The sequence below is a fragment of the Misgurnus anguillicaudatus genome, chromosome 21 (genome assembly GCF_027580225.2).
Source record: "Misgurnus anguillicaudatus chromosome 21, ASM2758022v2, whole genome shotgun sequence".
Lineage (NCBI taxonomy): Eukaryota > Metazoa > Chordata > Actinopteri > Cypriniformes > Cobitidae > Misgurnus > Misgurnus anguillicaudatus.
Window position 1 is genome coordinate 61,650,943 of NC_073357.2, and position 25,000 is coordinate 61,675,942.

Sequence of the window (25,000 nt, forward strand, 5' to 3'; positions counted from 1 at the left end):
TTTCAAAATATACATAAAAATGGCCAAAATGTGCTGAAATATATTTTGCAATATATTTACAAAAATGTAGTTTTACCAATATATTTTTTGACATTTTTTTGTATATTTTGAAATATATAAAAAATTATTTTAAAGCAGTTACATTCACGTCGCATTGGAAGAAAAACTTTGTATTTTACAAACCTGTAAACATAACAGGTTTGAAAAGGTTAAAAAAGGCCAGGAAAAATATAGTTTTAGCTGTTTGAGTTTTAAAATTAGAAATATATCTGTTGCCCCTCAAATAAATTTTTAAATATGTGTTAATATATGAAGATTAAAACTAAATATATTTAATTAAGCTTCACTTTCTACAAAATATTTTAGCATATGTTTAAGTATTTGCCATATATTTAAACATATTTTTGGCCAGAGAAATATATTTTTTGCTGAATGGAAAAATGTCTCGGTTATGACGGTAAACAAGACATTGCGTCACGAAATGACACTTTGGGGAGAAGAGCATGCAGTGTTCGCACATCTGAATAAACTTGTGAAACTAGTCCGTTTTATAGGCAGCGAGATGATGACATCACGAGCGTGATGGACCCCTAAAGGGTTAAAGGGGAAGTGCAAACAGCGCTTCTAAAAAAGTGAAGTAAGCGCTACAGCATCAATGAGTTATGGCAATGACACGCAGCGCTTTGTTCCCTATCTTAGTGAACAGAGGTTACAGTCATTATTGCATAATGAATTAACACTTTGGGGAATTAATGCCTTTGTATCCCTGAACAAGTGCCTTGGGAAAGAGTTGTGTCTGTCCTATTTTGAAAGGTGTCATGCACATATCCTGGTTACCAGGGGTCTTATTTATAAAACGTAGGATGTGCATAGGATCCCAACTAAAAGTTTATGTGGGCCCAAAACGCCAAAAATGACGTACGCCAAAAAATATTCTAATTTACAAAACCATGCGTATGCACACCTGTAGGAAATGTTTCCTTTATAAATCACAAAACAAGAGTGCGTACGTGAACCAGCCTTATGTCCCGTTCTGTACACGCCCATTTTTAACCATAAATAGTCAAAGCAAATCACCTCCTGAATGCTGATCCCCAAAGTTATGAGATGGTATGCACTCTGCCAATATAAGCCATTGTTGTAATCCTCCAGCATTATAATCACACAGTACTACACACAGGGCTCACCGCAGCATTTATATGTTTATCTTAATAACTTGCACATGTGTAAGTACATTTATTTTTTCAGTGTTATAGGCGAACACATGTTTTTTCATGCTGGTTTTGTTATGAACACTATAGTTAGCACGATTACAATGAGGACATAGAGAGTAGCCTAGCATTTGTTTGAGAGTTTAATGGCTGTATCTCCAGACTTTGAGATTTGGTAATAAAAGGCACATAATTAAGTTAAATATTCAATTCAATTTTATTTATTTTATATATATAGCGCTTTTCACAATTTGGTAATTGTATCAAAGCAGCTTTACATTAAAGGTGGAAAAGAGGATGTTTGTTTTATACATTTTTGCAATATTACTTGAAACTGTCTTTACTAAATGATAAAGACAATTTATTAGGTGCACTGAAAGTAATAATATTAATATACGTCATCTGTGCACAAGATAAGGCCTTAAAAACATCAGCCAATTGCTCTTGCGGTCATCGCAATCATCATTGGCCCTCTGGCTTGTCAATCACTGCCATTATGTTCCTTGTGAGAGATGTGCACGCTCCAGTAACTTTACACAGGCGACGCATGCGCATAGCGCATGAAACTCCGTCTTTAGCTTTGGTTTGTTTTCATTGTCGCTCCTGCTTTCTTCCTCGAATTTGCACCATGGAAGAAAAAAAAACCCGATGGAGGACGCAAAAGAAAGACTTTTTTAAAGTCGCTGGGAATAGGAGAAAATTGTCAAAATAACGTAACTTAATGTAACCAGAGTCGTTAATGGAGAAACATTTAAAAGCGGGAGAGCAATGAAGGAACAGAGAGGTGTCAAGACAGACGCGCAGTTCGCAAAAAATCTTCTCAACAGGTAACAGTGATTATTCTTTCTTTGTGGATGTAATTATTGTTGTACTGTTATTCAGGTATATTGACGTTGTTATTGTACTGTAGTTGTAAGGCTGTGACCAGTCTGCTACATGCTAACGTTAGTTGAAATGGGAGTAAGTTAGCATCGACTGATCTAACGTTTTAACGTCTTATGTGTTTATTATCATATCATTTCACATAATGAATCCACTGACGCAACAAAGCATATGCCAGTGGTAAACAAACACTCGTTCGTGCACGAGTTTTGGAAGGCGTTCCCTAGAAATGTTACCGTTTTTGGATTCTCGGTCGGCGAAAAACATCCTCTTTTGCGCCTTTAATAGGAGCAGTGAAAAGCACAGAAAATCGACAGATAGCACAACATAATACACGATAGCACAAGCAGCTAAATTTGCTGCGGCTATAAATCAACATTATAAGCAAGCGTGTTACTAATTTAACGTATAGAAGTTAAGCCCAAGAAGGCTGCCTCCCCAGGTTGAAAAACCCCCTAGGAGGAAAAAAACGTACTTTTTAGCCAGGGAAGTAAAAAAAAGTCCTAGGGAAAAACCCTTGGGATATATACAGTCTTGTTCAAAATAATAGCAGTACAATGTGACTAACCAGAATAATCAAGGTTTTTAGTATATTTTTTTATTGCTACGTGGCAAACAAGTTACCAGTAGGTTCAGTAGATTCTCAGAAAACAAATGAGACCCAGCATTCATGATATGCACGCTCTTAAGGCTGTGCAATTGGGCAATTAGTTGAATTAGTTGAAAGGGGTGTGTTCAAAAAAATAGCAGTGTGGCATTCAATCACTGAGGTCATCAATTTTGTGAAGAAACAGGTGTGAATCAGGTGGCCCCTATTTAAGGATGAAGCCAACACTTGTTTAACATGCATTTGAAAGCTGAGGAAAATGGGTCGTTCAAGACATTGTTCAGAAGAACAGCGTACTTTGATTAAAAAGTTGATTGGAGAGGGGGAAACCTATAAAGAGGTGCAAAAAATGATAGGCTGTTCAGCTACAATGATCTCCAATGCCTTAAAATGGAGAGCAAAATCAGAGAGACGTGGAAGAAAACGGAAGACAACCATCAAAATGGATAGAAGAATAACCAGAATGGCAAAGGCTCAGCCAATGATCACCTCCAGGATGATCAAAGACAGTCTGGAGTTACCTGTAAGTACTGTGACAGTTAGAAGACGTCTGTGTGAAGCTAATCTATTTTCAAGAATCCCCCGCAAAGTCCCTCTGTTAAAAAAAAGGCATGTGCAGAAGAGGTTACAATTTGCCAAAGAACACATCAACTGGCCTAAAGAGAAATGGAGGAACATTTTGTAGACTGATGAGAGTAAAATTGTTCTTTTGGGGTCCAAGGGCCACAGGCAGTTTGTGAGACGACCCCCAAACTCTGAATTCAAGCCACAGTACACAGTGAAGACAGTGAAGCATGGAGCATGATATGGGCATGTTTCTCCTACTATGGTGTTGGGCCTATTTATCGCATACCAGGGATCATGGATCAGTTTGCATATGTTAAAATACTTGAAGAGGTCATGTTTCCCTATGCTGAAGAGGACATGCCCTTGAAATGGTTGTTTCAACAAGACAATGACCCAAAATACACTAGTAAACGGGCAAAGTCTTGGTTCCAAACCAACAAAATGAATGTTATGGAGTGGCCAGCCCAATCTCCAGACCTTAATCCAATTGAGAACTTGTGGGGTGATATCAAAAATGCTGTAAAACCAAGAAATGTGAATGAATTGTGGAATGTTGTTAAAGAATCATGGAGTGGAATAACAGCTGAGAGGTGCTACAAGTTGGTTGACTCCATGCCACACAGATGTCAAGCAGTTTTAAAAAACTGTGGTCATACAACTAAATATTAGTTTAGTGATTCACAGGATTGCTAAATCCCAGAATTTTTTTTTTTGTACAAAATAGTTTTGAGTTTGTACAGTCAAAGGCAGACACTGCTATTTTTTTGAACACACCCCTTTCAACTAATTGCCCAATTGCACAGCCTTAAGAGCGTGCATATCATGAATGCTGGGTCTTGTTTGTTTTCTGAGAATCTACTGAACCTACTGGTAACTTGTTTGCCACCTAGCAATAAAAAATATACTAAAAACCTTGATTATTCTGGTTAGTCACATTGTACTGCTATTATTTTGAACAAGACTGTATATATACATTGTTATTTACACTGTTCTGTAGTTATTTAATGGTAGAGTGTTTGATGCCATCTTGTATTTAATTCAATCAGGCCATCTTCCCCTCTTTAAATTCACAACCTCACCATCTGTGTCACCAATTCCCGCCAAGTTTGCGTTGGAACTGGCGTACGCACGTTTCCAGACCCATTTTGTGCACGTTTCATAAATGAGGCCCCAGTTAAGGATGAGATGTCCAAACTATAGTACCTCATAAAAGTGTACGGGGTGAATTTCCCAGCAACATCGCACACATATTGCATGGAGGCCCCAGATTGAAGGGCCTGAGTAAATGCCATACTCCTAGTAAAATGTGCCCTGACTAGCAGAGGGGAAGACAATCTGCACACCTCATATACTAGCAAAAGAACTTCCACAATCAATTTACTAATGTCTGCTTGGAGGCGGGATGGCCCTTGTTAAAGACTCCAAAACAAACCAAAAATAATCAGATCTTCTTCATAGAAAAGACCTTCTCACATATTCTTCTAAGAATAATCTTGTTGATCCGCTGACTCGTAAGAAAAGAAAAAAGAAAGAGACATTCATAAGAAACTGCTCCACTTGATTACTGCTTGTACAGTAAAGTATCCAAGGTCAACACATTTCCACATTAAAATCTAATGCAATCATTTGATATGTTATATTTGAGGTAGATAGACAGGTGCTGCTCCAGAAATGCGACCATTTAGCTTTAACCTCACTGTAAATGCACTGCTTGCGCATCCAGTGTCCAAGCACAATAAACGCATGAACTAATGAACAACAGTTTGTTTTTATATATTTTATACAGCCAAGCCAGGTGCTTTGCACGTCCCACCTTATTTCCCTGTGGTGACTTGCATATTTTGCTAGAAATGCAATCTCTCATACTCAATTAAATATCTATTGTAGGACAAAAAATTTAAACGTTAAAAGTGAATGAATTGTGTTTATCCTACAGAATACAAATATGGAAACATTTCATAATTTATTTGTATTGGTATTTTAACTGTTGTTAAGTAGAGGGACATGACTTGCCACCACAAATAAAGAATGACCCATCTCATAATGCAACAAAGAACCTATTGCATAGAGTGAAAAACACAGTTTGGAAAATACGCCTAGAAAAAGTATTCCTGTATTAATATGCTCTTTTTTAATATGCGTTCATCAGCGATCTTGCGTCCTCAAAGACCCCTCAATAGGAGGGGAGCAAAAAACAGCTAAGGTTGCAATATATGCTCTTACCGTAGGAGGCGCAAGCCCTGACGGAAACCAATCTTGTAGAAATTCCACAACTGAAGCCAATGGGCAGTTACCTGGGTCAATATGCATTTCATTACACATGAATTGAAAACTTTCCACTTTGATGTATACAGTTTTCTGGGGGAGGTAGCTCTAGAGTTAAGTATGGTCTCAACAACCTCGGTTGAGAGACAGTGGTTCACAAACTAAAGGAGCCCAACCAACAATTTCCATATTCTCTGCAATATGTCACCCCCGGCCCGCATAAGAAGGTGCCTCCTCAGACAAACCTCCTATGGTTGACCTGCTAGGACAGGGGTGGGCATCGAGGGCCACAGTCCTGCAGAGTTTGGCTTCAACCTTAATCGAACACACCTGAATGTCATTTCCAAACAGTCCTGAAGACTTCAATTACATTTTTCAGCTGTGTTTGATTGGGGTTGGAGCGGAACTCTGCAGGGACACTGGCCTTCAGGACCAGGAGTTGCCCATCCCTGTGCTAGGAGAGCTAGAAAGTCTGAAATCCAAACTCGGGCCACAAAAGATGGGGCTATCAATTCTATAGAGCTTCCAGGAGCAGAACGATTGAGGAAGAAAGTGTATAGGCGTCGCCTCAGCCATTTATGGTACACACACGCACACACACACACACACACACACACACACACACACACACACACACACACACACACACACACACAAAATAATATGCTTTTATATGCCATTTAACTCAATGTACAAGCAGAAATTAAGATCTGTTTTGCACAGGCCTAGAAAAATCACATGGTCATCAACATTAAAAATGACACATTTTCCCACTTTGCAAAAGGGAAAACCACTAACAATCAAGAATGCATGATTATATGATGCCATGGCTTTGGAATAATTTTTTTTTTATAATGAAAGTCAATGGGGCATAAACAGTAAATGAGGGAGAAAAAAATTAAATCTGATGCTGTAAAAAAACTAAAAATAAATCAAAGCCAATGTTTTTGCTAATCTTTGACATTCCCAAGACTGTAAAAAATGTTTATAAAATCTAGTCCACAATCACTTTATATATTGGAAATCTCATTGCATCACTTATGAACTTGGTAATTAAAGAGTTAAAATCATGGAATATTTGGTAGTTTTGATCAGATTTATGCAAAAAAAAATATATATATATATTCATCTGATACATTTATCTGATTAATCTGACAACCTCCATTAATTCCTCATATCCGTGTGTGCATGTCTCTTTGAGTGTGATTTGTGTACACTAGTGTTGTAGTTCTCGAGACTGGTCTCAAGACCACCTTTTAAAGGTCTTGGTCTCGTCTCGGAATCTACTGCATTTTTACTCGGTCTCGTCTCGGTCTCAGACAAAGAGGACTCAGAATTCTATTTCAAGACCGGTCAAGACCACAACTGATGGCACATCATGAATTTATTTATCATTAATTTTATGCACTTTATTCAAGTTTGGCATATGATGTTGGCATTATTTAAGAATTGTTTAAGTTTCTCCCAATGACAATTTTTCTAATTTTATTACTAAAAATACCTGCATTGTTTTAAGGGGGACAGAGAATGAAAACCCATTTTTACCTTGTCTTTGTTAAATAATGGTAGTCTACCCCCATTCACGAACATACAAAAAGTGCTAAACGTGCTAAACATCTCAGTCTCATAGAAATTCCTCTTTTAGAAATGTCAGCCAGAAAACAGCCCAATCTGAAAAACTGATGCTTATGACATCACAGGCATCTAACTGCCCCTCCACTTTAAAATAATTGGCTACATTTTTTGAGTGGCAGCAAAGTCAGCCAATCAGTAATGAGATTGCAAGTTAAGCCAGTAGGGGGAGCCAAATAGATGCAAAACCACTTGTTTAAAATCCCCCACCAGAGCTATCAGAGAGAGGTTTTTAGGAAGCTTCTATGGCATTACAGACCCAAACTAAAAAAAATGTTGTCTACATGTCACATCACAGAACAAGGATAAATACTCCGTTCAATCATTCTATGTCACCTTTAAGTGAATGGCAAGCCATGGAAAGACAGATCAGAATAAATGGTTAAGTTGATTTCAGCTCTTTAGTGTTTGTTCACTTGTATTTGTTTAGACAAAGATAAATTAGCACATATCTGCAATGCCTTTGATTATTTTATCAACTTTACTGATGACATACACACACACACGCACGCACACACACAGACAATAAGTGCCTAATCATATGCATATTCCACATTTTATCATAAGTGTTTTAATGCAGTGACTTGCACTGGTCTTGGTCTTGTCTCTGTCTGTCTTGGTCATGACTTGTTCTCGGTTTAGGTGGTCTTGACACCAACACTAGTGTACACTCACAACATCCAACTCCTAAAAGGCGGCATAAAAAGACGCTCTGCAGGCTTTTAAACCCCTCCTGGGCGCAAAGAGACTAGACAGCGAGGGCTGAGAAAGAGCCAAAGCCATCTCAGACACCACAGCTAGCTCCATTTGCGATCCCCACAATGTGAGACACCGCACTACCTCAGTAAACACATGCCCTGCACTGCAAGGGGTGCTTGTATTGCCCTTATCATATAACAGAGCAGCCCGGGAACATAGCAACTTCAGCGAGAGATTCTCGCAATGGCGACAGGTATTTCCCCAAAGAGCAAATATGAAGTATATGCCCTCTGAGTGAAAAAACAACCCTGGTCGCAACTCGCAAAATTGGAAATACATAATGCAGACCATTAGCAAAGAGAGAAGAATTTCAGTTTTGTCACATGATATTTTTTTTCAGGTTTTTCACATCAGACCCAGCGTGGATCGGCTTCACTTCATTGGACAGTAATTCTGGTTTTGTGTGGTCAGATCAAACTCCTGTGAGTGATTTCTCATTATTTTCTGTCTATTTGTGTTGATTTGTTGAGGCTTTTCCTTCTAACATTATTTTTTTTGTTTCTGTTTTAGTCCGATTATCAGAACTGGTCCTATGGTGAACCAAACAATGTCAACAATAATGAGAACTGTGCTGAATTTGGCAGTAATTATGGACGCAAGTGGAATGATCGTGATTGTGATACTTATATGGACTGGATCTGTCAGATTCCAATAGGCACACATGCAGATATAAGCAAGTATATACAGTACAGAGTAAACAAAAAATATGTTAGTGAATGAATTGTCTTGATGAATATTAAAATTTATTACACGGCTCTCTGTAATGTGGGATTCTGATTGGTCAGCCGCAATATTTCAAAGTCGGTACATTGTAAAAAATTCGTTTCTGCCTTAAATTTTTTAGTTCACCTCAGATTTAAAAGTCTTCTTTCAACTACATTTTATCATTTATAACAACTCATCTCCAGTCAAGATAAATAATAGTTAAAGTTAAAATTACTTAAAAATTTTGAATTTAGTTGATTCAAGTAAAATAAAATTTTAAGGCAGCAAAGAATTTTCTACAGTAGTTTCAGTCCTAAATTCTGATCTTTATGATAAAACACAGCTGTGGCCGCTGCTCCCAGTGGTTTTGTGTATCACAGAACACAATGTAAACATTATGTGAAACACTGTGTGTCCCCCGTCTCTTTCAATGAGACATTTCTAAATCTGGTTATCTTAATCGGACGGGATTAGTTTTACATAGGGAGGTGAGGTAAAGCAATTTTTATCTGAGCTTCTCAATGAATTTAGTCCCTACTGAATGCTCCATGTCAGTAAAGATTACAGCGACTTTTACCTTCTGTAAAAAGGTCCGGAGAAAATAGCTCAGGTAATACTAATCCAGTGCGAATAGACCAGCTGTAAAAATGCTGATAATTTTCGTCATTTCCTGTTATTTTTTGTGTTTCTTTCTAATATAAAAGCACTTAAAGAAGCAATTACTTGCATTCTAGGCATACAAACAAGTCAGTGGCAAGTCAGTTCATGAATACAACTACACAGACTTTCTAAAAAAAAAAGTTTTTCTCGTTTGTGTCATGTTGTTTGCAAATGTGATATCAGGAAGCAAGATAATGTCCAGGGTGACGACAAGAGAGGTGACGCGCTGCGTAATTGAGTTATCCCTCCCACTTCTGAATGTTTTACTGAGATTTCTAATCCCGTCCGAATTGACCATCAATATTACAGACGTCCTGCTGTAAAATTCCATTACGCTATCTATCTCCATAAAACTAATCTCGTCCGAATAGGACTATAAACAAATGAGTACTGTCTACTCCAGTAACTGACGGTAGAAGGATGACAAGAACTCTGTTGCTTCGCTCCCTTTGGTAGTCACTGCTGAAAATCGCTCCCGAAAATTGCTCATCATTTGAAGAGTTTGGTACCAAGACGCAATAAATCCATTTTGACTCATTTCGGCTTTTTATGCAGTAGGCCTACCAAGAAAGTGACAAGATGAAAACCTCTATTTTCTATTACAATCTTTCACATAGCACCTTTAGGTTATAAAAAGTAATTCAAATCCATGATTAGATTTTTAAAGATTTATTATAAAAAATGATTATTTTTCCACAAAATGCAATAAATCCATGACGTTTTTTTCCAAAATGCTATAAATCTATTGAATCAATATATAAATGTGCATTCATCTTTGCCATGTTATATTCATTATGTTGACTAGTGGTATACACTGATTAAAAAAAATAAATGGCATTAATCAAAACACTTACTTTGTCATATTCATAACACTGTAATTGCTGCTGTCATCTTGGACGTCGTTGCTGAACTTTTTAACAGATATCAGCTGTAAAATGTTTTAGTTCTGCTCGATTTTCGTTAGCTTCGCGTAAAATAATGTAAAGTTTTTCATAAGATCCTCTGGGGTCAATGTGTTAGCATTACAGAAGCTTGATGCTGTCGGGAGAACAAGCAACCCAGTCCGAGTGCCTCTCGCGTAAATTATTACATGTTGATGGCTTACGTTTCTTGATGATGAGGTACAAGATGAGGAAAACTAGGATTCTGTGTGTATTCCGTGCCGCCATTGTTGTTTACAATGCATGGAATGGTGCGCTGTGATTTGTTGAGCGGATTTATTTCATTCTGCAGAAAAGGAGGACTGGCGTTTATTGCGTCTTGGAATAAAAGGGAGAAAAGATGACAGATAACACGGCGGATATTGTATTTTGCGTAAAATTAAGAATTAACTTTTTAATACTGACCTGGGCTGGGTTTCCCGATAACGATTGAACTTAGCACTTAAGAGCGCTTTCTACGAGCTACTTAGCGAACATTCGTTGTTCATTTACGTGCGTTTCCCAAAGATGCACTTGAAACGATCGCTCGCAGCTGGGTTTTAAGTGCTACTTACGAGTCGCTATCCATTTGTCAAGTGCTGAAATGTCACCAATAGAATGACTCGAATTTGTAGCAAAAGCTTGTTTAGGCTAAAGATCTTCAGCCGATGTGCACTAATATTTTTAATAATATATTTTCATTATTGTTCAATGACTTTTTAAATGTTTTAATAATTTATTAAATATTCTTTTCCGTATTTAGTTAGGACTCGTCCCACTGCGAAATGCCTTCTGCGTTTCTATTATAGTTTAGATTATTTTTATTATTATTTGTTGTTTATTATATATGTTTATTTATTATTATGGATTATTTGTAAATATTTATTTGGTTTCTTTAATTAGATGCTATTTTCCTTCAAAACAATGTTTAGATGAATTATAGCAGCAATCGGTATGAACCATTTATCAATTTGCTATACCAACTTTTACCAAAATACAAAAAACTTTTACCAATTTGTACAAAATACGTTTTCCTTCTTTATTAATTTATGCTTAGTCATTTAAATTTGATTTCTCATTTTAATTTTAAATATATTATATTATATATTTAATATAAAATAAACAAAGAAGAACCCAATAAATAAATAAACATTTAAAACATTACATTATCGTCATTGCAGGAGTGCAATTTGCTGGTTGTCCTGCAGGTGACCTTGTAACTTTGTTGTCTTACGATGCACTTATGAATGAACGATTACTCCAGAGCACTCGTAGATGTACGATGATTTTCAAGTGCAACTTAAGTTACGAAGCTTTTGGGAAACAGCCCGTAATTCTAAGATGATTCGTACAATCGTTTTTACGATCTACTTAGCTTTACGATGCTTTTGGGAAACCCGGCCCTGATACAATACTGATTTTGACAGTAACTATTTTTTTTTCTTTTAAATGGCGTTTATTGCGCTTTGGAACCAAACTCTTAATTTGCATAAAGTTCAACTTTTCTTAACTTTCCCCTGTTGCTGGACACACCCATTCGGTTGCCAACGGTCGTTCACTTTAACACGTGTCGCCAGAAGTCGCCAAGTTACCACTGAAATGAATCGCTCTGCTACTGCTAGTCACTGGCCGTCTGAATGGGGCGTTACCAGTCACAGTCGCTCAGGGAATATTTGTTCCAACAGAAGGAATTTATAAGGGATTTAAAAATATTTACGGCCAGTTATGCATTAATTTGGCTAGTAGCTGTATAATAAGTGGGATAATGTGTTGTTATTTCAGGACAAACACATTTAGATTGTAAGTCTTGATTTCCCTGCGTTAGTTTTATGATAACCTTTTCAGTCGCTTTGGATAAAAGCATCTGCATATACATTATCCTTAACAAACCTCTTTCAGATGCACGCAAGGACTTTGAAAAAACACCACAGAAAAAATATTAACTTTTTATTTTTACAGGCATAACTCCAAAATCTCCACCGACATCAGTCATTAAAGGTAAAGATTCACTTGTGTACAGTATTTGTTATACAACAGCATTCATCTGTTACTCGTGTTGCTCAACTTTGATCTATACGTAGCTCTCTAGTAGATTCATGTTTTAATGTGAGTTTCTGTGATATGGAGTGATACATTGTCCATATAACCTTATCTAACAGTTTACTAAACAACTAAAAAAACATTTAAGCATTTCAAGCTTGCAATTTCATGATCAAACATGTTAAAACTTATAAATCTTTTAAAGATTATGATTTTTAAATTATCAGTGCACAAACTTTAAGCAGCACTCTTAAAAATAAACGCGGAAGAATCATATTTGGCTTTACGGTCGAGTTGTTAAAGGGGTCATGACGTGAGAAATCAAGATTTCCATCAAACTGAAACTTTTATTACGCCACCAGGGGGAGAAAGACAATATAAGAGTTTTTTTTTCTGTTTATATATATTTTACTTGAGAGTAGGCCTACCCAATTGATGCTTAATATTTATTTTTCTTGAAAAAGTCTTTCACCCCTTTTTTATGCACCCCCTATGTAGCACGCCTCACTGGTTGAGAACTATTGTTCTAATCTAGACATTTTTGCATATGAAGAGTTCAGATGCAAAACCCGCTTAAGTGTATCTGGCATGATTTTTTTTTGTTAATTAGCTTTTTTATCAGATTTTTATCTTAGTGGATTCTATTATCGTATATTGTTGTATTATTGACATCACGTATGTTGAACAGAAATGTTTTGCAGCTATAGATCCAAAAAATGAAGATTTTTTTTCCCCATTTTCTTCTCACTATAGAATATAACAAGACGTCTGATGGCTGGATTCAGTATAATGGCAGTCAGTATTTCATCAATCTTGATTTTTACTCTATGGGAGAAGCTCGTGCCTTCTGTAAGAAGAATCATGCTGATCTTGTTGTCGTCACTGGTAATACTGAGAGGAGGTTTATATGGAAGCAGGTAAAATAAAATACTGACAATGTTTTCTAGTTTGACTTGTACTCTGCTGCTAAATGCTTTAAATTAAAATGCATGCTGGTGGATGACATGCATCCCTTTACAGTTCCATTTGCTTAGAAGAATCCTCAGGCGATATGCGAGACACACACGTCAACATCGGTTCCGAAGAACAGAAACTAAATAAAAACGCCTTTTGGCCTCCGTTTTATACCCGGATTCCCGGGTGGAGTCATGATTTGTAAATTCAATTCATATTTCCTTTGCCAATTTTCATTAGTCCATATATAGTGGTCTCCCAAGGTCGAACCCGTAGTGTCAATTCATCAACACAATATTGAGTGAGTGACAGAAAGGGGAACCCCTTTACAGTGACGTGACTCTGAATGCTTCTGTCTTCTGTTTTATCACCAAAAAAACACCAGCGACCCAGTGCCTTAGGAAAGCAAACATGGAAATGCAATCACACTGCCTGAACACTATTTTACTGAAGATGTTGTCTGCTCATATCATGAGATGTTCATAGCCTTCTCCATCACTTTTATTCTCATACATATTAGTTTTATTTCTCCAAAAGAAACCTTTATATCTTCTCTTTATTGTTTTGATTGACAATGCCATCTTTACCTCCTGGAAAGCCTTTTTCATTTGTCTGGCCATTGTTTAGAGGTTTTTCTTTATCATGTAGAGGATAATGCCCACCATTGGTATCTTATATAGAATTCCAGGATTTTTGTTGTTGCTGAGCTCACTAGTGCATTTTTATCTTCTGACTGATGGATTTTTTAAGATTTTGAAACTTAAATATGGTCTGGTGATGATCCATTTGTTCCATTTGCTTTGTTTGGTAATTGATAAATGACTGCCAGATACTTTAATTGTGGCCTCATGTTGCATCTATAAAGATATCGAGATGATTCTCACCATTGATGTCCTTTGAAAAAACAGCCACTAGGCCTCTCTTTGACACATGAGTATGTAGGATGTCCATCAGGGTGTTTATTCCTGCGGCCAGCATATGTTTGAAAGTTAGATGATTAGATTGATTATTGTTTTTTATAAAAAAAAAAAAACAGAATTTGCTCCTTGTGTTTGAGGTTCTTTTGTTTGGGCTTCACAATATTTAAGCTCACTCCTCAGTAGACTGAAGACACAGTTTATAGTTCAGAGGAGAGATAAACACTGAAGTCTTTTATTCACAAGCATTTGAGGAGGACTAAACTGATGCTGTTTCATAGATATCGAGACTTGGAGAATCACAAACTCAGTTCTACATCGGGATGACTGTAGCGTTGGACCAATCCTTTAGGTGAGTATGAAAGACTACAACATGGGGTGGATGCTAAACTAAGACCAAATAAACAAACCATTTAAACTTTTAAGTAAAAGATAATGTACAACAAAACCAGTTGTTTTCACAGAAAAAAACCCAGGTGATCGGGATCACATTTAAAGGATTTATTTGTGATGATAATCATCTGGGTGTACATACAGCTAATTGGCGGCACACAAGTAAATATATGGAAACGTTTACATAAAAAATATCATATTTAATTAGTTATGCAAATGTATATTAAATGCATTGGAAAGTATTAAACTGCATTTGTCAAGATGACTCTCAGTAACGCTTAGGTTACTCACGTAACCCCGGTTCCCTGAAACTTTATTTGAGGGAACTGGGGTTATGTGAGTAACCTAAGCGTTCCCTTTCAATACAGTTCACTTCGCATTGCGTCAGTTGCTGACGCTACGGGGGAATGTAATCCCATTACGCCGTGCATACACAACGGACTGAAGTGCCTTACCGGAGAGACACTGTATGTGCCCCTATATCCAGTATATTCACAGCTTTGAAGCAAAAGTGTAAGCACCATATAAAATGTTAACGCGCATAAGGTGGGGTATTAAACGCACCGGGAAGCACATAACATAGCACAAGATGGCGAGATACAGAGCGCGCCGCTGGTGTGCGAGAATAAGTAAGTCTAGAGTCACATTGGTGAGCTCGCTGAGCGCACCGCGGTGTACATATAAAGCGCATGAATGCACGTGCATGGTTAAGCCGAGAGAACCTGCGCTCGTAGGGCAGGGACATCTAAGCTGTAAAATCTGACAAACGTAGACCGCGAAGACCAACCGGCCACGTTGCAGATATCAAGAATAGATACTCCTGTAAACCAAGCCCATGATGAAGCCAACTTCGCAGAGAGTGGGCTCTAACATCATAGCTTATTGAGGAAGGCGTGAGCCAGCGCGATCCATCAACGATGAGGCTTCAACGATCCATCCAAATAGCCACTGTAGTAACCGGCATACTTAGTGAGTGATCTGCGAGGCTCACGAACGGCCGATCTGACTATAATATGCGGCAGAACGGTTCGTAGCATGGGATTATACAGATACCACAATAGTGTGAACCCAAGTGAGCCCTCGAGCGCATCGGAGATGCATATACAGTAGGTAATATTATAGTGCACAGGTCGGTGAGCTTCCAAGCACGCCGTAAATGTGTACTGACCATAAATTGCACAGACACAGGTGAACACTTGAATACATCGTGAATGCATATAGATGAATCAGAGTGTTATAGTGCACAGGCCGGCAAGATTCTTGAGCGCGCCGTCATGTGTTCTGATTATTAATTGTGCGCACACAGGTGAACCCTTCAGTGCACCGTGAATGCGCATAAATAAATCAGTGCACAGAACGCGCCGTGAATGTGTATGTACAGATATGATTGATGAACGTAACGGTGGGTACCCAGCGCACCGTGAACGTACACAGATAAACAACAATGTATGTGTCACAAAAGGATAACACAGCCGTGTATACAGGTGAGCTTCTCCAAGCGCATCTGTAGTGTAAACCGAAATCGTATAGCGTGCATAGGTGAGCTTCTGTAAGCGCACGGTGGACGCATATAATGTAAAACCATATCGTGCATACAGGTAAGCTTACGGGCGCACCTTTAATGCAACAAACCCCAGTAGTGCGCAAGGCAGCTCTACTAGCTTATAAAAGCTAAGCTAATAGCTTATAAAAGCGATGCAATGAGTTTATAAAGGAGATCACTCGTCAGCTTGTACAGGGGGCGAGATTTCAACCTGGCTCGGTGAATAATGAAAACCACCGTAATTTACTCGACTGCATTATCACAATAACACGGTCAAGAGTGCTGCAGTGCTAAAATCATCCCCTTAAATGGACTGTATGTACAGTACAAGGTGATGAGACAAGCGGGCGTTTCCAACCCACAGCAGATGCTGGGCGAGTTTGTAACGATAGCACTTCATGCAGCCGTGTGGGACCTTTGCTTAGTCAAACTGAAGTGGTCGTATGAACAGAATGCCACAATATTCAGCTTTTTCTAGGGGGGTACGTGAGCCCGCCTTAAACGAGATGCAGTGCGTCTGACTGTGAGCGCACTCTGGTGTTAGGCTCGCTTCCGAGCTTCATAAACGAAACTCATTGTGGCGGGTAGCAAGCTCACTTGAGGTTGATATTAACCTTAATTTCTACGAGTATTGGAGCGGAGCGGAGGTGTGAGCGTCTTCGGATCCACTGATATAAACCACCCATATGGCCGAAAAACGTCATAAACCGCTTGGTTGTAAGCTTTTGAGTGGCCGTCCAGAGAGGGCGCGATTCAAACGCTTGGAGCCATGAAAAAGTCTGAGGCTGCTGTCCCTCTAGGAAGAGAAAATAACAGCCGGAAGACTGCACCATCAGTATCGTAGCGGAAAAATTAGGTGGGCTGCGAGCGAATTTCAGCGAGAAAACGTCTGAATTATTGTTTAGAATCCAGCCCGGTGTCCCGGGAGTGGATCGCCAAACCAGGGTTTTTCGGCGAGCGTCAATACAATTATGGACGGGGGCCGTGTGTGCGTATATTGACTGTTTGTCGGTAGTCAAAAAAGTGTTTAGAGACACCGTACAGCCGTGGGGTGTCAATACACAGTATAGTAAGCACGGAAATTGCTCTTAGAGAGGAATTCAATACCGTTTGCCACTACAGTGAGGTTGCATAACCGACAGTATTACATGTGAATGTTTCTGGATAAACAGAGCACACAAAAAACATTTCAGGGCAGTCCGGCCGAGGCGCAACTTAACCCTTCCTCTCCCAGACAGTCTGCTCTCTGTCGACGCAGCTATGCTGTGAGTAAGACCAGAGCTTGGCCGTTCAGGTGCACGAGCCTCTGTAGTGACGGTGACCAGAGCGGCTCACAGCAGAGCAGTATGTCTAGGTGGTTTGATGTCAGACTGAACTCATACACAGAGAGGAAGTCTGCCGTGAGGCCCACGGTTTTGCCGTTTATTAAAAGGGCAGAAAAACCGGGTATGTAAGAATGTGCCAATATTCAGCGCACTGATATAGGACGGGACTGAATAAGGGAAGGTGTTCAGGCCTCAGCATATTATCAAACAAATTTGTTCTGCCTCTGACTCCGTCTAAGCCAGAGAGAAATGACCGGGCAGACAAACATAGTGAGCTCTACCGAAGTGAGACAGACTCAAGCCGGTTAGGATCTTATAATAAGTGTTCTTGGTGCTCCAATAGTGGCGTGTTTGCCCTATCGAGCAGACGAATGAGATTGCGCCACTCCAGAAGGAGAGGAGCATGAAGCTCTGTAATTGTTGAACACTAGACAGCTGCACTTTAGAGGCAAGGAGCCATAAGACCACGCACTGACTCTAAGAAGCCGCTAAGAGACCTCACTACTGCGGGGAAAGGAGTGAGGGACTCCGTGAGCGTAGAGCACGAGTGGCTGTGTTATGACAGAAAACAGGGGCCAGACCTGCCCGTGTTTGCTTGTCCTATGCATCTATTTTAGTTCTACGGCTCCGCCACTTGTTCATCTCAGCAAGAGAGGAACAGCAGAGGGGGGCATGTAACACAGATAGAACAGCCATGCATCGTATGAGCGGTCTTCACCCGGGGATGCACTTGGGGAATTCATATGAGGGTGCCAGAGATCTTGTGGCTGACTGTGTGAAGAGCAAGGGACTCTGTGAGTGTAAAGCATGAACGGTTGCGTTGTGACAGAACACAGGGGGGGGTAGCCTGTGTGCACTAGTCTATGCATCCATCTTAGTCTCACGGCTCGCCGTTTGAGGTTCTGTTATTATTGATATTTGTAAATAACACTCCAATGACCAATTAGAATCAAGCATCCCAGAGAATAGAAGTTTGGGTTCACTCTAAAAAACATTGTGTTAAAACAGCCCAAATATTAACCTTACTGATTGGGTTTCACAAAACTACCAAAAAAAGACCCACGACTCAGAAAATAACCGTATGTGACCCAAAAGGCTCAACCCAGCGTTTGGGTAGAAAATAACCCAGCATTTTGGGGAATTGTGATTGGGAAAAGAGTATGACCTGAGATTATGGGGGAGAGTTTAACATTTTAATGGCTGTTGGGAAAAGGTAATTCTGGTGATAATATTAGTTATTGGGTAACAGTGACCGTCCATTGAATTTGCAGGGCAAATAAAACATGTGACATTTTTTTGTCTGTTTGTAGTTGGGTGGACGGTTCACCTGTTGTATACACTGCATGGGAACAAAATGAACCAAATTTCGCTAACAATGATGAGAACTGTGTGACCGTTTTGAAAAGCTCAGGTAAGAACTTCTCATCACAGCTGTATATGATATAGCAAATAAATGAAGAACAACAGCCACTAATGCTGAGGCATCTATTCAGTCCTGCTCCAGAGACATCACATCTAGATTATAATCTATTGATTCAGATTGTATTAGTGTTGAAGCTGACCTCTGAGAAAGTTTTCTCATTTGCATTAAAACATAATGTTTACCATTAGGTTTAAAATTTCAAAAGCTTGTCATTGTACAGCAATATTATATGACACATATATAGTATACTCTATGTCTTATCTTATTGCTTTTTTAATGGTGCACATGATCTGATGGATAACATGTTTATGTTTCTGTAGGATTCTGGAATGATGTTAATTGTGGTTTATCGTTACCCTCTATCTGTAAAAGAAGTGCTGATTTTGTCAACACCACCATGTCTCCAACCACTGTAGCACCAGGCAGCTGCGCTCCTGAATGGACTCTGTTCAGAGGAAAAGTAAGAACCATTACTGTCCAAATACATTTGGGGACCAACATAAGCATTAACAGATGCCATGAGTCCCTAAAAACACCTGGGAATTCCTTGGTTTTCCATTAAAACTAGGACTATGTTTGTTAAATTATTGAAAGCAACACATTAGCTATGTTTACATGCACAAAATGTTGTCAATACGACTGAATTTTATCCGATTGCAGGTTAAGACATTACAGTTTACATGCACCCTAAACATCGCTTTGGTACGGATTACCAATTCGTCAGTCACGATGTGACGTCGTAGTGACTGACTGAAAGGAAACGTCTCGTGTCGTTTGTAACCCTTGTCCCCTGAAGGAAAAGAACGGAGGTCGGTCGGGCACTTGATGCTCGGCTTTCTTGGCGAAAATAGCTGATTTGGTATTACACTTGCTGCTCGTTTTATACTCGCAGGGCGGTGTCAGCAGATGCAAATACCTGCATGCCAAGTTCATTGGCATTTTATACGTTTCTCGAAGTTGATTGGTACCGCGAAGCGTGTTTCCAATTCGTTGATCACGACGTGATATCTTTATTCCGTTCCTTCAGGGAAAGAAGGTTAGATACATAACTGAGACATTTTTCTGCTATTTCCCTGACCAAGATACGTTGATAATCAAAGCTGCACACCTTAATTCTGAGCGTTTGTGTTTCCAAATAGTGTTACAAGTTTTTTGATGATAAGATGTATTGGGAACAAGCACGAGATCACTGCATTTCTAATGAAGGCAATCTGGTGTCTATTTGGAGTCGCACAGAGCAATGTAAGTAAGACACAAATATTGTTATCTGTTCATCCTTTACACCTGAATTTATTTATTTTTTATAAGAAATGAAACCTGCTGATATCATTGTGATGTTTAAAGAATTCAACATGAATTCGCTACTATTGAAGCTAGTTAACATGTTTGCAATTAAAAGTATTACTTTATTTAAATTTGTGACCTAGTGCTAAACCAGCACAGACAGTGGCTGTACTTTAAGTGGAGTGTGAAGTTTAACTAAATATATATTATATGTTAAATGTTAAATGAATATATATATATATATGCATTGCATTACAAAAAAACCTTTGTTTGCATTTTCAGTTTTTCTCACAACTTTAATGCTAAGTGCTGTTGATGACGTGTGGATCGGTGCAAATGACATTGCCTTGGATAAAAAATTTGTGTGGGCTGAACATCGAGCTGTCAAATACACAAATTGGCTCAAAGATGAACCTTCATCAATGGTAGGGTCAAGATACTTACAATCATCACTAGCACAATCATCAAAGCAAAGTTGTTCCTTATCTATGTCTAGATGTTCGTAGTACCGATAAACATAGTCCCTGTATGATAATCTTGGTCTACCCCGCCGGTTCAATGCGACTTCTGACTTGTAAATAACATATATCTGTGCTGGTTCATAGTTTCCCATGCGAAGGCAGTGTCCATGAACTGGTGCTGCCCTCTCCTGATGATATCACTAATTGGCTGTTGACCTGTTGTGCTGTATAATTGTTGATTTGTCATGTGAGATTCTGCTTGATTGATTCCCAACATGATTTGGTAGCATTTTCTAGCAAAGATGTTTATCTTTTCTTCAAGGGATTGAGTAAGCACCCATAATTCGCATCCATAGAGAAGCACTGATATACACGATGCATTGAATAGGCGCGTTTTAAACTTTCCATGTGGCTTGGGTGATCTCAGGATGGTCTTGAGTTTCGTAAATGCGACCCAAGCCAAAGCTATATGGTTGTTGACATCTTTTTTGGTCGACACTATGTATGATCCCAAGTACTTAAACTCATCCACAGTTGCAATCGGCTTTCCATCATTTGACAGGTTCGTTTTTATTTGGGACTTTTCATTTAATTGGATTTGGACAGTTTTCAATGATTATCTCAAGGCCGACAGTAGAGGCATTTTGCTGCATTGCTGTTAGCTGCTGTTGTGCCCGGTTTGGATCATTCTTGAGAAGTGCTATATCGTCTGCAAATGCAAGGTCGTTGAGTTTTCGTTCGATTGTTATCTCTTTTCAATTTTTAGCACAAGATCAATGTGGCCATGCATTTTCCGATCGTGCTGGGGTACCCTAGTGTGTTAGGTAACCAACATCGCCCGCAGATTGCTTTGAAACATAGTCAATGACAATTATAAATAGGTACGGTGCAAGTACGTCTCTCTGTAAAACTCCTATTGTGATTGCAAAGGGCTTTGAACACTCTCCTTCAATGTATACTTGGCTTGTCGACTTGTCATACATAATTCTGATTGCGTTTACAATTTCCGATGGAATTCCATAATGACGTAAGATGGCAAACATCATCTCTCGGTCAATTGAGTCAAACGCTTTCTTGAAGTCGATAAAGGAAGTATACATTGGGATGTCTTGTGTGCGTGCTACATCCATAATCCTACGGAGGATTTGAATTTGTTGAACACATCCTCGGCCTATTCTAAAGCCTGCTTGATTGCTTCTGAGCAGTTTATCGACCGGGCCTCTTATGCGATTGAGAATTACTCTGTTGTAGACTTTGGCTGCTATGGACATTAGGCTGATTCCTCGATAGTTGGTCATCAAAGTTGTGGGTTACCTTTCTTCGGTATTGGCTTTATCAAGCTTGATGTTCATTGTGTTGGTGCTATAAGATGATCATAGACCAACTGGCAGATGTTGTGAAGTTGATTTACCACAAATTTACCACCTCCATCTTTTAGTACTTTAGCTGTCATGGCATAATCTGGACCGGGTGCTTTATTATGGTTGAGTGTAATGATGGTATCGTCCCTTTCTGTTCTTGTTATTTTTCCACTTTTATACCTGGAATGTCTGTTGTTGGGAGTGGGCGGTTATTCTGATTTATTTTGGGACTCTTGTTGTTTAAGAGTATTGAGAAGTATTTGGCCCATTCTTTTAAAAGATCTTCGCTTGAATTTGGGATGTCGCCAATAAGTATTCTCGTTTTGATAGAGGAGGCATCTTTGGGCTTTTCACTGTTGTCATGAATAAATTTCCAAACTTGGTGATGTTCGTGTTTGTTAACTGCTCGCTCTAGTGCATCAAGTTTAGAGTTGATATGTGCTTCATTGTCCATATCGAATGCTTTCGAAACTTCTCTTTGTTTTTTTTTTGTTTGTTTTTTTTTGTTTATGCATCAAAAACAGTACACACATAATGCACGTACAGGACAAAACAAAGCCATGGTTGGGTCTGCCTCCTCCAAAGGCAGCACTTGCAAGTTCACCACCTGATCTCTGAAAGGACGTAGCCGGGCCGGGGTCTCAGTGTTATGCTGGATTCAGTGGGCCAGAATTGAAAGCACCAATCGTCAACCGAAAATGCATGAAGGTCCCCTGTCCTCTTATTGAAAGCCAATTTAAAGAGTGTTAAAGTTCTTATTGTGAGAAGTTTGATACTTACAGAATGCAGAGGCTCAAAGGAAATGTCCTGTAAGGCTTTCAGCACCACGGAGGAATAGAGGGAGGGCGCAAAGGATATAGCCTTCGAGCACCTCTGAGAAATCTAATGACCAGGTCGTGCTGACCCACAGATTTACCGTTTTACGGGTGTGTGGTGAACGGATATCGCAGTGATATCGACTTTAATAGTAGAAGGTGACAGCCTCCTCTCCAAACGATGCTGGAGATACGAGAGCACGATGCTAAGTGGGTATTCTCGGGGGTCTTCTTGTTGCATTGAGCTAGTAAGCCTGTCTTGTAGACGCAACTGCACTGCAACAGGGCGCTACACTAACGGGATAACAGTATACCCCTTGGCAGCTCCACCCCCGAGAGAGGTAAGCAGTGAGGGCTGATACAGGCGGTTCCAGATGGAAAATGGGGTTTTCTACGCCTGCATCAACTCCTCATGCACCTCGGGGAAGAAGGACACAGGGTAAGGACTAAGAAGCTTGAGCACCCCTGAAATACCAATCATCGAGGCAGGACAGGTCGGGTGGGGGAGGTTCAGTCCACTCCAAGCCAACCGCTGTCGCCAGAGCGAGTATGGCTGCCATCTTGGGGTTGAAAACAGGCTCACAACCCTAGCCAAAAGAGGGAGCAGATCTGCATCGGCGTCCGAGGTTGACAGCCAATGCTACGGAGGATATTGTCTATAGAGGAGGCCCAGTGGAAAGCGAGGACACTGTAGAACACAGGCCACTCATCTCCATCTGAATCTCCAGTGGAGCAGTTCAGCACTGTTATACGGAGATCGTCCTTCGCAAGTTTTGCACCCTTGGCAGCACTTGTCTTGAAAGGAGCGTGCTGGAGAAACTGCACCCGTCTCTAGAGATCCACCAAAGCCATGCCCTCACATATGGAGCATGAACTATCATGAAATGCAGCCTCAGGGTGTTGGAGACCCAAACACGAGAGACAGAGATCGTGGCCATCCCAAGGACCAATGAACACACCACATCCAGAAACGGAGCACAGATGAAATGCCATCTTTAAAAAGACACACCTCGTCGTGACATGAGTCAGTGGCTGTCTTCAGTAAGACACACAGCTCAAACGTGCTGCTCTTTTAGGGAAATCACTCTTTGTTTGCTCAGCTGATAAACCACGCATGGGAGAGGAAACGCACACACTCAAAGAAAATAAAGAGGTGGAAAAACCATGAGCCTCCGCTGTAGTGCCATCTGTTCCAACCAACTTCTCGCAAGCAGTGAACTTTCAGAGCAAAAAGAAATAGCTTCTCGTGAGCAGATGTCTGCTGGCTTTCGAAGCAAATAAAGCTGATTTTTTTATGTACCTGCTCCACATTAATTACCTGTGGGGCAAGGCGGCACCAGCAGATGCAAATACCTGCATGCCAAGTTCATTGCCCTTTTTTTAGTTTCCCTAAGTAGATTGGTCTCCACAACGTGACATTGTAGTGACCGTTTAAAAGGGAACTGATTTTGTTTTTGTGATTTATTCCTCTGTTATTTTATTTTAAGATATTTCATAAGTGTGCACTTACATCACTCCTCCTAGGCATTCCCCAGGGTCTTAATGCCTATAAGTTTACACGCATGCACACTTTTCAAAAACAGTGTTTTAAATCTGTTTACAAATTAAAAGAAGTATATTGGATTCTGTGTAATCTTACACTAAAAGCTTTGTGTTTGATCACAGCAGTTAACTCTTTCGCCGCCAGCGTTTTAAAAAAAAAAGTTGCCAGCGCCAGCGTTTTTCATGATTTTCACAAAAGTTTAATGCCTTCCAGAAAATGTTCTTCTTTAAATATATAAACATACCAAATGAAAGAACAGACCCTCTGCTTTCAATCAAAAAAAGCCGTTTCATCCTACCTTCAGTAGTTCTTTTGTAATCAGCTTTTGAAGCTTATGGTTAGATTTCTGCAAAAACACCACATTTTGAGCAAAAAGCAGAGATAATTCCATTTTTGTGATGGACTTTTTATAGAGATAATTTTTGCGGAAAGCTGGAAATACTCGTCATTGGCAAGGACGCGTTTTCTTTTGATTGACGAGATTTCGCCGCCATTGACGAGAAAGTTAATATAAGCATCTCATTATATTTTCTTCTCACTGACAGTGTGTTTCAGTTTAACTTCTGTTATGAGGTTTTGATTTTAGTTGTAAATGTTTGACCATTGCATAAACTCAATGCATCCTAAAGCTACAGTAGCCACCAAAGGACAAATATGCCAACGTCTGAGACAACTTAGGGATGAAATGCACTCTGTAGGAGGGGTGCACAAACTCAGTCCTGGAGGGCTGGTA

At 39.5% G+C, this 25,000-nt stretch overlaps 1 protein-coding gene across 1 annotated transcript in view; it reads left to right on the top strand.

Annotated features, from left to right (window-relative positions):
- The window catches only part of LOC129438701 (macrophage mannose receptor 1), a 98,621-nt gene that overhangs the window by 16,488 nt on the left and 57,133 nt on the right, over window positions 1-25,000 (top strand). The window contains 9 exon segments of the mRNA XM_073858848.1: window positions 8,264-8,345; window positions 8,434-8,578; window positions 12,168-12,206; window positions 13,002-13,165; window positions 14,401-14,471; window positions 18,691-18,791; window positions 19,124-19,263; window positions 19,943-20,045; window positions 20,370-20,512. Of these exon segments, the coding sequence (XP_073714949.1) occupies window positions 8,264-8,345; window positions 8,434-8,578; window positions 12,168-12,206; window positions 13,002-13,165; window positions 14,401-14,471; window positions 18,691-18,791; window positions 19,124-19,263; window positions 19,943-20,045; window positions 20,370-20,512 (988 nt within the window).